Source organism: Python bivittatus, unplaced genomic scaffold (assembly GCF_059951505.1).
Source record: "Python bivittatus isolate LINGU-HERP-01145 unplaced genomic scaffold, Pbiv_v1 ctg000080_np1212, whole genome shotgun sequence".
Taxonomy (NCBI): domain Eukaryota; kingdom Metazoa; phylum Chordata; class Lepidosauria; order Squamata; family Pythonidae; genus Python; species Python bivittatus.
The window spans coordinates 32,292,949-32,308,447 of record NW_028277035.1 but is presented as its reverse complement, the minus strand read 5'-3'; the positions used below and the strand labels follow the sequence as shown (position 1 = coordinate 32,308,447).

Here is a 15,499-nt window from a genome sequence, read left to right as displayed (position 1 = left end):
ACTTTTCATCACAAAGGTTTTGAAGGCATAAATGTTTTGCTTGATGGACAATATTCAAGCAAAATAGCAAAACAGAAGTCAAATTTGAGTGTTTTTCCTGCATGGTCTGAACACTGATGTGTCATCAGTATATAAATTTGTTGGGAAAATATTAATAGGTGAAGTCTTTCTTCCATTGATATAGAGAGTAGTACAGATGATATTAACTCATGACATAGAATTTTAGCTGAAGCTTTCTCTGAATTCCCCTGATAGAGTCAAACAATTTTGAAATCGCAGCACTGATCAGTTAAACTTCCCCATCTCTCTTTGTACAAGCGATAGTGATTTAAAATAATCTCATTCCCAGTTGAAGATTCTTTGTCTGGAAACTGGGTTTATAAATTAACACACATCAAAATCTTCCCTTGTTCTCTGTACAGGTATGTTTCAGACACAAGAACATACTTACAGCTTCATTTTTGTATACAGTGCGGACACAGTTAAATGTGCTTCCATAACCCTGCCCAGCTTGTAAGCGAGTCTGCAGAAGAATACAATTATGAATTTCAATTAATGAGAGCTTGTATTTAACAAACAAGGCACATTTGTATTTTACTCTAATTTGTGCTTTGTACCAAAAGGGGAGAAAACAAGGAAATGAAAGTAAAATGTACATTCTATCAAGTGTCTGCCAGTAGAAAAACTGTACTATAGTACAGTATCTTAACCTTCACTGTCAGCATACTCTGCAAATGATAGTCTGAAACTCTATCTAGGTAGTCATCCTAGAGAATTATTCATGCTCTATGTACATTGCCATCATCAGATAGATAATCTGTATTCTAATCCACTCTTAAAATTCATTTGAGAAAAAAAATCAATTATTTATTATAAAAATCAGTTTATCTAATAAGGTCAAGACATGATGTAGGATTCTAGAATTTATAAAAGCCCAACTAAAAATCATTCTGTGATGTCTGCTTCAGGCAACATATATATTCTCAGCTATATAAATGCAAACTATGATTGCTACTATAGGAGGTGGTTTATATTGAACAACTGAACTAGATCACTGGTTTCTTCATCCCAGTATTTTTTATTGTGATTATCAGGGGTTCTGTAGTTATGCCTTTCATGAGTCTTTCCCAGCCATAATCCAAGACTGAACCTGCAACTTTTTGTAGGCAAATCTTGTGCTCCACTGTTGAGTTATGCTGATGGCCAAGAGCTCTAACAAAAGAGGCATGCTAAAGCCCTGTGCCAAATTTAGTGCTATTTAATGTATTGATTCATGGTTTGAAAGGAAGAATAGAACACACTTCTAAACAGCACATTCCAAAACTGAACAGGAATAATTGCCTTACTTGCGCAGAAAATAAAAAGTGCCCTCACACAAAAGGAAAAGATAAGAATCAAATGGCGCTGAGTGGGGTACATTATCAAAAGAAATACAAGGTGGTTTTGAGAAATCTACCTGCCATTCTTTCATCATTGCTTTAGTATGCTACAGCTCATGGCTTGAATTGGTAATATGCTTGAATGCCATGTTTGGCTTTATTTGTAACACTAAGAAATATTTAACATTAGTACAATCCTAATTTAAGGATGAAATGATGAAAATGAAAAGAACATAGTCAGTGGGGTGTGAAAATGAAGACGGTGTCAGGTGGAAGCTTATAAAGCCAGCATAAATGGTGGGAGAAAATCTATTTTGCCTAGCTGACTGATAAGGTATAAAGTTATATCACAGCTACAAGCAACAGGAGGCTTCTTAACCACAAGAATGACATAAAAATCTTGAAGCACTTCCAGTTTGATCTTTCAACCCAATAATAAAATGCAGTGAGTCCTACTAATCAGATTACACCACAGCTGGCACTCTTGCAAATGTGCATTGCCCTTATTCCTTTTGTCAGATGCAGAATAACAATAATGATGATAAGTGGTCTGTGCTCTCCTTGGTGGAGAGTCCAGCTTCCCAAGTCCCAGCTTCCCATGGTGCAGTGGTTGGAAAGTGCTTAAAGGAAGTACTCCTGGCATGTCAGCATCGGGTACTGCCCAGAAGACGAAGGAACACCACTCAGCAATCAGAATGCCACCACAATATTTTGTTTCCTTTTTCTTAATGCAGAGAGGACTGGCAGGCATCAAAGTGTCTGTCTCACAGCATCCCGGTGCAGTATTAGGGACAACTCACAATAATATTGCCTGAAATTGAAACTGGAAAGGTTTGTGGACAGAGGTTTCATTATCAGAATGTTTGCCCGGTCTCTGAAGTCAGGAATCATTTAGTCTGAGACATTCTGAAAACAAGTTCCTTATTCTGAGTGGCAAATAATTGAAAGTTAAGGTTGGGCCTTTGAATGAGTGCAAAATTGGCTATTTTAGAAAAGTTTGATTAAGAATAGGAGACCCAGTTCAAGTTCCTATTCAGCCATAAAGCTCCTTTGGTGAGTTTGGGCTCATCACCAACTCTCAGCCTAATTTATCTTAGAGAATTATTGTGAGAATAAAAAGGAGGCCTATGTATCTTAGACTCCTTGGATAAATTGTGGGAAAGAAAGAAAGAATTGTTTTCTCAGCAAAATCACTTCCCTGTTGCAAAGCCTGTAAACTTCTACCCCTCCCTCTACAGATAGATCACTGTATCAATGTGACTTGTAGAAAAGTGTCATGTAGGCTTGACAGTTGGGAGGGCTAACCTAGTGGATGTGCATTTCACTGGATTTAGAATAAATACCTATACTGAGGTGTATCAAAATACTGATCAAAATACACATTTTGGACCTAGATGGGAGCTATTCTGATAAACAAATTTGATATGAACTTACTGAATTCCCTGGAAGAAGTAGATGATTGAGAGAGAGAGCGAGAGAGAGAGAGAGAGAGAGAGGGAGGGAGGGAGGGAGGGAGGGAGGGAAGGAGGGAGGGAGATTAAAGTATAAGTAGTAAAAATGGATATCTTCCTGGGCCTTATCAAGAAACACTACCATGTCTTTATGGAGGGAAAATCCAGTAATAAGTCTTATTAGCAGGAGGCCAGTAGTGATAAGAAAAATGTACTAAGCAGCTGATCAGCTCCAGATACTGGGGAGCTACAAAGCAAGATGTTGGTGTCTCCTTTTGTCTCCGCTCTGTTTGTTGCCCTATCCCTGAACCCCCAACTTGCATTATAAAAGAGAATGTATGTGGGCAATGCCTTCTAGCCTTTCTTGCTGTTCAGATATATGAAAGAGACAAGCAAGCAGGAAACTTCAGCAACAAAAGAGGAGAAACAGAGCCAAGGGGCTTTGCAGCTCAGAGTGGGTGGTCTGGGTTTAGGCCTTGGCAGATACTGGCACTAACTCAACTAATTAGTGATCAGGGTTATTTGTACACTGCTGCCTTTATAATGATACAATATTGGAAAACGTAAACTCGCACCCCCCCCTTTTTTTTTTGGTGGGAGAAGAATATTTCACAGAAAGTCTGTATAGGATATTCGCAGATGACCTATAAGAAATTTAAACATTAACTACTGCACTGAGGGCTATGTCAAAAAAAAAAAGCAGTACATGTGGATTTTTTTTAAGAAGCAGATTTGTTATTCCTAAAATCAACAGCACAGTACTGTGAAAGCAGAACACCCCACTCACTCATCCACCTTCAAAATCAAACTAATATAGCAATGTTGAAACCCAGATTATACTTAAACTGCTTTCCAAATTCCTCTTATTCACTGGCCATCATGTTATTTTCTTGTTTATTGGCATCTGGCACATTTCTAACTGGGCTCAAAGTTTTGCAAAGAGTCAAAGTACTCACTTCGAGCATAGTCTATATGCCTTATTTGTTGATTTGAAGAGACTTGCTGTACTAGAACATAATCCACATTCAAATACACTGAGCTATTCAGCACGGCTCTCCACTCTCATTCCCTTATCCTCAGGATGCACCTTTGCTACTTCATCAGTAAATACTGAATTGCTCTATGACTCCACTTCTTAATTCACCATTTAAGATCTTTTCCTTTCCCTCGCTGATTTGGAAATGTAACAAAGCTGCATCAAGATCCAATAGTAGAGAAGGGGCCAGCTTGACAGTTGTATTGAACGATGTGTTGCTTGTTTCTTGGCTGTGCCCAGGCAAAAGTAGGAAACGTAGCAAAAATGTTCCCAGAAGGTCTATTGTTGACTCCTAGCACGTGCTACCAGCAATGACAGTAAAGCCATCCATTTGGCAGAACTGGGAAGCACATATCCCTTCAATACTTACTTCCAGACAAATTCACGGACAGCACAGTAAATTGCAAATACACAAATGTGATTAATTCTTTGGCAAAGTTATTACAGGAAGGGGGGAGCATTCAACCAAACACTGTACTTTGGCACTTTTGTGTTTAAAATCCTCCAAGCATACAGAACCACAATTCTATTCATGGGAACCTAGTAATTGTTACATATTCCATCAGTGTGCACCACAAAGTGTATGAGGCCATGAATGAAGAAAATAAACTTCCTGTTACAATCTCAAGGCTTATTCCCACATTAATAAAAGTTTCCTTCTAATCTGCTGTGCCATCAAAATGCACCAAAGTGATTCTTTAGTTGCACCATAACAGATCCAAAAAGCTTAGTGACAGCATGCTAAATCAAGAACTTGAACTCTGATGGACCATACTAATTCAAAAGTCACCTTCTTCATAGATATTTTTAAGCTATAGCTACCAGTGTAAAAAAAAAGTTTCACATAACTAGAATGACCTCCCAAAAGGATCAAATTTCCAAATAAAAATCCCAGTTTCAATATAATATGAACTTAATTCCCTTGGCAGAAATGGGGCAAAAAAGGTTTATTAATTTTCTTGCATGCATGTAATATAGAGATCATTCCAGTTTATCTCTGCCCTGTATTGCCAGTATTTTTTTAAATGGTCCTAATTATTTGCCTTAGTAGCAGATTAGTAATTAAACCAGGATTGTATTTTTCTGGGTTTTGTTAATCATGCAAAATATACCCTACAACAGAAAGTATTTCCACTCTCCCTAGTACTGAATGATTTCTTTACATGAATAAGTATTGCATTACACACACACACACACACACACTTACTTTTACTGTGTCCAAAGGATGTCCCACAATTACACCTGCAGCTCCTGTAAGTTAAAATAATAATTAAAGAGTTTCATTAAAAAGAAAGCAACAACAAAGCAACATTTTTTCTACTGACTCCCAACATTGGTGTCACTTGAATCAATCACAATTCCCCCTTGTTCAGCTCCCACTGGAGGAGTTATGCGAACCATGAAAACAATGGGAACATAGACAGCCGCTAGAGAAGTCCATAGGAGCCCCTGCAGGTCAGCACAAAGCACTATTTTTTATCCAAGTTCTAAGGAGTAGGAAGGAAGCAGGAGTTGCTGTTATTGGGGAACACGTGGTTTTTAAGGCCCATTCTTAGGGAACATGTGTGAGTTTGTTCCTTCCTCCTATGTTGTCTCTATGATTCTGTTTATCAGAAATGTACGGAGTTTTCTTTTGTTTTTTATTCCAAAGGGCTCAATAACACTTACAGTGTCTATATTCCAGATTCAGATACTTTGCCACAAAGCATTACTTTAAGAAGGCACTGCAATCCTATTTTTCAAAATGATTTGAACATTAAACAAAATGGTCTAATTAGATGCTGACTTCAATTACCCAAGCTTAGAACAAAGGGGAAGATTATTTTCATTGATGCTTTCTTCCCCTTATGACATTCTTCGCCATCTCTAGTGCTCATTTGGAGAGCCACTTCAGTTATCAGGGGCAAATGGAAAATTTTAACTCTAATCCACTTGCAGGAAGGTTCCCTAAGTGAAATTCCATTAAAGGGACTGCTTGATTTAACTCATTATTCTTTACATTTTCTTTTCTTGGATTCTTGATTCGGGTAATTTGCTGGATAGTGTTTAATCTTTAAGTAAGCCTTAGAAATGATTACCTATAGTTTTAAAAAATTTGAACTTGTTCCTTTAATTTTTCTTAATATGATCCATAATGGCCACTTAATGTATTGCCTTTTTAGTACGAGTACATAGTATGCTTATGATATAAAGGAGACACATTTCTCTAATTCTATGTGTGCTGCAAAAGGAGAGGTTTATTTCTGGCTATATGAGTAAATGACATTTGCTGTTAATAACTCATCAGTACAACTGTTGCTATCTGTACTAGAAAGGTGACAGGTCACTTACATTTTCCATAGCATTAATTCCATAGCATTTTATAGCTTGACGGTGTATAACATCTGAGGAGTTGCCAGACATTTAAGAGATGTGATCTGTCTAGATTGACAGCCAGGAAATGTGTTTTTTTTTAGTGCAACGTTGAGAAAGTGCTGAGCCTTGGGATTTTTCAAATGAGTACCTGACAGTTCAAAAACTACAGAAACCAAACACTTATGCAAACTGTAACAATGGAAGTTAATGTGGAGTTTTCTTACAGTATATTTTCTTTATAACCTGACACAGGTTTTTTACCATAGAAGAGAATATATGTAGTTCAGGGCTGAACTGTGGATCCTTGGTGCTCTCTGAGCTTGGTTGTTTGCTGGCAGACGTTTCATTACCTGACTAGGTGCTAGTGAGTGTGCTAGTGATCAGTGCTAGTGAGTGTGGGGTTTGCTCCCTGTTTATGTACAGTAGCTTGCCCTGCCAGTGTTGGTGGGGGTGTGAGTTTCACCTTGGTAGTTCCTTCATTAGGGTCTTGTTTTCTGCTTGATTGTTTGTCTGGTGTTAATTCCTGCTTATCTGGGTGTTAGCTGCTGGAGGGGATGTGTTCTGGTCTTTTTGTTTCCTTCTTGGCTTTTTCTTGTCTCTTTTGAATGGTGTATAAATATGATTTATTTCTATGTGTCTACTGATGGCTGACAGTTTTTGTTTTTTTAAAAAATTTTGGGTTGGTTGGTTTGTTTGAGTGGCTTCTTGGGACATTACAAATTTTTATACTTTCATCTTTTAGATGACAGTGTCAAGTGGTAGTCAGTCATGATCTTAAATCAGAGTCCATTTGACACTGATTTGACATTAATGGCTTATCCATACTGCCCCATAGCCAGAACAGGCCAACAAAAATTTTCAGAGAGCAGGAACAGATGACATTACTCTGAACTCATGCCCCTCCCACTGCAGATGTGACCTTTGGGCACATTTTCCTGCTGTGGTTTTAGACTACTCTTTTCCCCTTAAGTCTCCTGGGGCAAACCTTTCAGTTTTGGCTATTGTGCTTTATTCATTACAGGCTAACCCCACCAATTCACTGACTATTTGGCCGAGGCAGGAATGCCCTCTCAGTTAACTCAATGGTTACCATAATCTCTAATGTCTTCTAGAGCTACTTGAATCAATGATGCTATAACAACACGATTATTATGGCACTTGCCTTGTAAATTGAAGGTTGCTGGTTTGAAACAGTGGATTATTTTTTACTTAACTATTTTTCTTTCCTTGATGTATCTGCTTTTGACTATTTTATTTTAAAATCCAGCAGTACATTGTTTCATCATTTGTACAGTCTCTTGTGTCTCCAGACTCTCAAAGTGAAAGGGTTTCATCCCCTTATATTTCAAGTAACTGGAGAAATGATGAAATGGTACACCATCTGATTATTTTAAAAAATCCCAGGGAAATGTTTATAGCTCAGGGAAAGAAAAATAGTACACAAACATTTTTCTATTGGGCTTCAAACTAGCAACCTATTATTCACAAGAGAAGTGTCATAACCACTGTATTACTGTAGTGTTACTGGTAAACAAGCTCTAGAAGATACTAGAAACCAGTACAATAGTAAGAAATATCTTTTCTTTTAAACCTGGTTGTTATGCCTGCATATATATGTATTTTAAAATTGTGTGTATGTGCATGTATATATAGACACACATACACACAAAAGTATATACTGTACATCCATTAAGTCCCACCCACAGGAAGGAAAGCAATTGGTCATTTCTTTCCTGGAACAGAAAAGGAGGAGGGCACAGTGGCAGGGAAATTATCCAGTGGGAGGGCATGGTAACCTGCTGTCTGGACTGATTACCTTGTAAGCTGTTGCCAAAGTATCTCAGTCTAGACAGGATTTTCTTAAAGCATCTTAGAGTTAAACCAGCATGAATGCAGGTCAGGAGCAGGTGGAGACTGCTGTGTGTAATCTGGCTTGAGTTAGAAAATGCAAACATCATTTTCTTTCCCCTCCCAGCAGTTAATAATACACTACTTTGCTAATTATAACTCCATCATTTTGGGAATCTTGAGATCTAGCAATCTTTATAGGACCTAATGGCATTTGTATGATAAACAGTTCAGTACATGAAATTAGGCTTCTTAACAAATGCAATGCAATCTTAAATCCATTGGAGTTGGCTATAACAAATTTAAATAAATAAATAAATAAATAAATAAATAATCATGCATGCATGTTGGGATGGACCAGTTATAATACTTGAACATAGGTAAAGGAAAAAAAGAAAGTCTAAACTCATAACTGTTTATCATGATCTTCCATGTTTCCCTTGACCTTTGAGTGATGGAAAAAGGCAGAGAGTTTGCATAATAAATGATAACCACCACTACTCAAATTAAAGCAAAAGAGCCTCTGAATCTTTTTCCCATATTTGTATATGGAACATTTGCTTAATGAATAGAAAAAGCAAAAAAATAGAAACTATTCATTTGCTAAGAATATTGCCACTCCAGATTCCTCTCCCAATTATCTTCTACACTCACTGCAGTCAAACCTAAGTACGTTCTGACAATTTCTTCTAGAAATCCTACACCAATTTCAACAAAAGGCAAGTTGCAAAAATTCACAACCAAAGGCAGCTGGCAATTTATAAGAAATTGTCTTACAGTGACTGTTAAAGAAGGAATTACAACGCTTGCTATCATAAGGCAACAAGCCACCTGATCATGAAGAAAGGTCCTGAGATCTAATGCTTCTTCAGTGATTCAGGACAGGACAAAATACTGAACATCTAATCAAGGACAGAGACCTTATAAGTCTGAAAGTGTATATTTCCTGTTCTTCTTTGGAACCTGATTTTCGTGTCTTAGGTTCTTATGATACAAAAGAAAAAGAAGCATGAACCAGTTGTACTTTCTCTTTTCTATTTCTTTCTTCATGCAAAAAATGAACCCATGAGCAAAAGATACACTGTCAACTTTCATAATTTGGGAAAGGAAATGTGTCATGACCTTTCACCTATAGCAGACATGACATTGTCAGCCGAGGTGGGTAAGGTCAACAAACAGTCACAAGAGGGATTCCAGGAATGCTCTTTATTGTAGTAGGATAGAATAACAGATGCTTGAAAGCCTCTTCAAGTTTCTCTCTGCCCCATCTTATACTGAACATGATCAAGGAGCAGTTATTTTTGTCTTTCTCATGCTTCACTCTTTCTGAAAAATCTTTTCTGAAAGCTCTCTCTGAATGGCTCATTCAGTCCTTCCCAATACCCAGGTCAGATCTACATCCCTTCACAGGCATCCACCAAAAAGGCAAGAGGGAAGGTAAACGATGACCCATGTGTTGTGGTATCATGAGGCAAACTCTGCCCCAACTGGGTAAGGGGTGGCGCTTGTGTCATGACATCATGACACGTCTTGTCATTTCAATGAAATCTTGGCTTGCTTGCAGATGCCGTGGGACATAATCACAGAAAGCTACTAAATGACAAGAGAGCTTTCCCAGTGGAAGTGGGAAATGCCTTCCACAAAGGAGTTGGCCTGGAACCTCTGCTACTCTCTTTGCAGTGTATGTGCATTAAAGGGAGAAATGATGTTCTGATGCCTAGTTTTCTTTAAGTGCTTTCTGCCATTTTACTTCTGTGAAGTTGTCTATTAGGCATATATTACATCATTAAATTATTGTACCACATTATGAAATCTAAATAGATGAATACCAATGTTGCTGTATGTATGTTATGCATTGTATAGTTAATATATATTAGAAAATGTTTTGTAGGGTGAATGTCCTGAGCTTGAGCCAGGAAGACCAGGTTCAAGTCTCATTCAGCTACAGAGCTCACTGAGGGATTTTAGACCATTCACTCTTTCTCAGCCCAGTCTACCTCGGAGGTTGTTATAGGGTAAAGTTGGCAGGACTACCATGTAGGTTGCCTTGAGTTCTCAGAGAACAGGTAGGATATAAAATAGATTAGAGGATCATAAGGTTGGTTTTATTACTTTGAACATTATATTGCTCATAAGTAAAAGTAGAAATCTTAGGAACATGAAATTTGGTTCACATGAAGTGCTCAAGCACTGCTAGAGGTATTTCAAATTTGGTAAAACTACATGAAATTTAGACAAAATAGGGCAGCAAACAAAATTATATGTAACCTGGATTGGAGAAGGAATTCTGACTGGCAACTGAATTTAGAAAAAGGAAACAGATGTACACTTAGACTTTTCACCATTTAAACTAGTTTGAGATATTTAAAGTAGTTTTCAGTCACATGCTGGTTTAAAAGTCAGAAATTGACCACTGGAGAATTGTTCTTTTACTGGACCCCACGTGATTTTGCAGTACATGGGAAGAATGTCTGACATCTCAGGATCAATTTGCATTTACCTCAGACTTTCCAGATTTTGCCACAAGGGTATTTGAATAGTCCAACTTTTGCCATGAGCTTCTAGCTAGGGACTTAGAACAGGTCACTGTGAGTCTTACATTGATCATTACAATTGCACTGATAAGATCTTAGTGTCAGACTTTACAGAGAAAGAACATAAATTTTTACTTTCCAATATTAATTTAAACAGCAAAGGATAACCAGTGACACCAAGCACGTTACTACAGGATGGAATAATTCCCAGGTGAAAAGATTAAGAGGGAATCAAATGGACATGACTATATATTTTTCTATGTTAACTTGATTCAAGCACATGTATTAATAATTTTCCCTCCCTCCAGAGTTATTTTATTCAGGGAGCAAGTAATGGAAGCCATGCAGAGACATATTAATCATGTCACCATATACAGGTAGTCCCCAGTTTAAGAATGAGTTCCTTAAGTTGAATTTGTGTGTAAGCCAGAACAGTATTATTGTATAATATTGTATAAGTAGTATTGTGTAATGAACTCAAACCATTGTGTATTTAACTCAAATCATTGTATATTTAACTCAAATTTTGCTACAATAGGCACTGTTTTAACTATGGGTCATCTATAACCTAAGTGTTCTTAACCCAGGGACTACCTGTACTTCTCTGTTTTTAACATATACACCATTGAAACTCAATATACTCAATGAGTAACACCAATGTATAATTCCGGATTGAGAAGAAATGTGCAGCCCCTTGGAAAAACCATAGTAGATGGTGTCAGGGCTGAAATTAGGATAGTTAACTCCTTGGAACATAGAAACCCTGGAAAAGAAACTGGAGTCACTAGGGCATCATATTAAAACCAAGACCAAATAACAGAAAAGCAGATATTATAGGAGGCTGCTATATCTTATCAAGATGTTCAGATAGTAATGGATAATTTTAATTTAACATTACAGGTGGTCCTTGTTTAGTGACCACAATTGGGACCAGCAACTCAGTTGTTAATTGAAGCAGTCACTAAGTGAAACTGCAACTGTGCTTATGGTCTTACTTCAGCTTTCCTTTGTTTTACAGACCTGCAAAGGTCATAAATGTGAGGATTGGTCATAAAGTCACTTTTTCATCACCACCGTAATTGTGTATGGTCACTAAATGAGGCAGTTGCTAAACAAAGATTACCCGTATATCTATTTACTTTTATTTGACAAGGATTAAAAAATGTCACCATAATGGCTAGATGTGTTGTAATGGAGATGAGAAATTTAATAAAACTAGAATAGGATTTCAAAGATTGGTGTGAGGGGAAGGTCTGCTAGTGGAAAGAAATTATAAAAGATATTGGAACTAACTGGAATTGGATAACAGTTACTAGGGTCATAAGACAAAATCCTTGCTAAAAGTTATCAGCAACTGCTATCATCAGTGGTGTAGCTATCACTGCTAACCCATGCCTCCTACTTCCAGATGCAGTAAATGGGCATTTTAATTCGCATTTAGCCACCAGGAGCACTGGTATCATGACCATCCAATGGAGACAATGGGATTTTCCCAAATGTCTCTATCCCACGCATACCACTCCATTTGAGCACTCTGCAAATAACTTTGTTTCATATGTGTATGGATCCAATTACATGACAATGTCCCTTGAATAATTGATAACAGAAAGGGATGTATATACCTGGAAAATGGAAGCATATTCCAAATTACAATTCAGGAGTGTCAGTGTCATATTTCTCAACTCACACCTCCATGGAATATTAAATGTTTATTAAATATGAAATATAGACATCAGGATGAAAGTGGAGGAGTGGAACTTCATGTTCCCTATAGGATTTAATGTTGCAAATAGTCCAACTTCTTTGGAAAAGTGCATATATTGAAACTAAACTAAAATTGTAAAGGAAAAATATTTAAAATGTAGTATGAACAAGTTAAACTTGTCAGAATCACCCAGGATATATCTTACCATGCATCTGAAGTGCAACATCTTTACAGGATCGATTTCCACACTGAAAATGTCTTAAACCTGGCATGGCTTCCTATAGTATTATTTTTTGAACTAACTGTCCTATTAATAATCTGAATATTGTATGTTAAAGTCAAATGGTCTTAACATCCAAATCAAACCCAGGATGCGGAGTCTATTCTAGCAAGCAGAGGCAGTAAAAGAGAACAAAATCTGAAAAGGGTAAAGATGGATTGAAGTGGAAATGCCAGAATACTATGCGTTTTGAAAAGAACATGAATGACGTGGAACCAATGTATCTGTCATGCTTAGATCTTTGGGCAGATAGGATCTTCTAGTCCAAAGCCTTTTGCGAGCTTTGGACCTTCTGTACAATCTCTAAATATGCAACAAGCTTATCTTTCTATGTTACGTAATAACCATGATATAGTTTGGGAATTTAGGGATAATCACCTATATTTGCCACTTGCTATTCGCTTAGGCTTATAATCTTAGCCTTGAGGGAATGTACTTTATAATAGGTGTGTATATGGCTGGGAGATCATGTAGTGAGTAAGTGCCTTATAATTCTTCCTTTGACATAGACCTGAACTACAAAAGATGAATGATGCTTGCTATTGGCAGGTGGTCATTCTATTGTCATTCTCCAGGGGTTTCCAATAAAAGAAAGGGGAGACGTACATCCTTATTTCTGTAGGTGATCTTTGATCCTTATAAAATTCATAAACTTTATGAATAGGTGTGTCTATTGTCTCCAAGCCCTTTCACAGAAGTTTGGCAATTCACATCTACACTATGTTTACACAACCAGTTTGTCTGTTCCATACTTGCTGGGTTTCCCATCTTGTCAACTTCAGCCCTCACACACACCAGATCTGTTGGACCATTTGCTGAAAATTTGTGTACTACTGAGCCAACTGTTAACTAAACTGAAGAGTGTACATCCAGTGCTTTTGTCAGTAAAGCATCAAGAGGAACTTTATTTAGCTGTGGTCAAGAATGGATCTGAGAAATCAGTAGAAGTTCTTCAGTAGGTAGAAGCTAGATCTAATAGAATCCTTCCATTTGCAAAACTGAGTTCTATTTATAAAAGGTTTATATTTGCAAACAGTACTTTGATTCTATGGAAAAGGATGACAATTTTCATCCATTTCCTTCCTATCCTTTAAAATGTATTATATCACTTTCCATAATCTTTCAGAGAGTTCTTCAAACTTTAGAGCAGATTTTGGGATGGATGTAAGAAACTGAAAAAGGAAAGTGGAAGGAACAGATATCACCCTTTATTTTTAAGGTTTGAAGCATTTTATTTTTTGAATAGAACTCTGTTTAGAATATTTAAGTCCAACCCACTGAGATGAAAGCATCAGATTGTCAATAAGTTGGGGACCAGTAGTAAAAGAGATTGAAAATGTTGGCATTTGTCCATATTTTCTTATCCTGATCTCTAGTCAAACCAACAGCTCATGAAGGGAGTGGCTGAATAGAGGATTCTGACTGGCCAATATTAGACAGCACTATCCCAGCTGTCTAAACATCAGGATCTGACCCCACAGCTCAATTAATTTAGGAAATCTCTATTGAATCTTTATTAGAGGCATGAGTAAAATGGGAAAGGAACCTGAATAATTTTCACCTACACTTAGTCCTGTTTGTTTTTGTTTTCCTCTCCTGAACCAATTGTCATTTATGGATCTAGTGCCTTTGAAAAATCACAGGGCTGAATGTTCATTATAAGCAACTACTGCTTAATTCAGAAGATATTTTCTTCAAAAATGGGGTGTATTATACACATACAAGTGGCTGAGAAATACACTGAACTCTATGTGTGCAATCTGTTAAATTCAGAATTGATCAACATCCAGCTAAATCTGTGCCCCTTTTTAATATTCCTTTGCTGTCTTTTCACATTATCCCACATGGATCACTTACCTCCTACCCATCCAGCTACAAAATCATCCAACTGAAGGCTGCCCATATTACTACGTTTTAAGCAGTCCCGTTCAGTTTTAGTCTTGGGTGATGCAGTTCACATTCATCTCCTCCAGCACCAGGCAAGCAACAGAAGAGAATCTCAGTATGCCTCTTTCAAATCTGTTTTTTTATCCTCATCCCACAGAGTCCTATTATGACTGCAGAGCAGTGGTTTCTTTGGCAACTTTCAACAGCCTCAGAACTCAAACAACTCGATTCCACTCTCTGTCTCTCTTCCCCGCAAAAGTGCCTTCAAAGCACAAAGTGACCTCATACTCCCAGAGCTTAAAGGGACAGTACAATAAGAACCACAGGTTCCAGAAGTCATTCTAGTATGTGACTAATTAAAGGCAAATAGCTAATCTATGGTCAACATAGAAAATCATGAACTTCTATGTCTCTTTATTTGCACATTTGGTCTGAAGCCAAAAAAGAAAATCGTATACATGGAAACTAAGGTGATCAGAGTGAAAGCATCCAAGTGACCACAATATTTCTGAAGAAAGGTGATGAAAATCTGTTATAACCTCAAAGCTTTAGGACATTCCTCCCTAGGATGAACTTACAGTGGGTGAAATAGAACTGTGTTCATCTAGTGATGGAACAGCATCTGCTATTGGAAAGGAGTGCCCCTGCACCCCCTTAAACCATTCTGTTGAACTGGGGATCCTTTAAATCAGACTTTGAGAATCACCAGGAAGCTGCAAGGGTAGGAGGAAAAAGGTGAAAAGAAGGTTACTTGTGTAATGGTAGATGTAGCCTAAACATTGACAAAAAGTGACATTTTAATAGCATTTTCATGGGAATTGAAGAAAAAAAGCTATATCAAAACAAGTTGAGTTAAATAATAATGGATTCGTTTGTTTTCTTAGCTTTCCATGGTTTTCTCAGGAGTTTTCTCTAATACCAAAGTTCAAAAGTAGCAAGAATCTTTCTATCCTGCTTCTGGAAAGTCCAACTTTCACTTCCATAGACTGTCACAGGGAAAATGATGCCTGTGTAATTCTGATCT

The 15,499-nt window shown here is 37.3% G+C and overlaps 1 protein-coding gene across 2 annotated transcripts in view; it reads right to left on the bottom strand.

Moving 5' to 3' along the window:
- The window catches only part of SLC25A48 (solute carrier family 25 member 48), a 39,999-nt gene extending 25,288 nt beyond the window's left edge, over nucleotides 1-14,711 (bottom strand). For both annotated transcript variants that reach the window (XM_007423584.4, XM_025163636.2), the window contains exons 1-3: nucleotides 14,446-14,711; nucleotides 5,074-5,117; nucleotides 452-523 (exon numbers count right to left, since the gene is read on the bottom strand). In XM_007423584.4, the coding sequence (XP_007423646.2) occupies nucleotides 452-523; nucleotides 5,074-5,117; nucleotides 14,446-14,491 (162 nt within the window). In that variant the 5' untranslated portion in view covers nucleotides 14,492-14,711. The remainder of the gene's footprint in view (nucleotides 1-451; nucleotides 524-5,073; nucleotides 5,118-14,445) is intronic.
- Nucleotides 14,712-15,499: the final 788 nt, after the last annotated feature.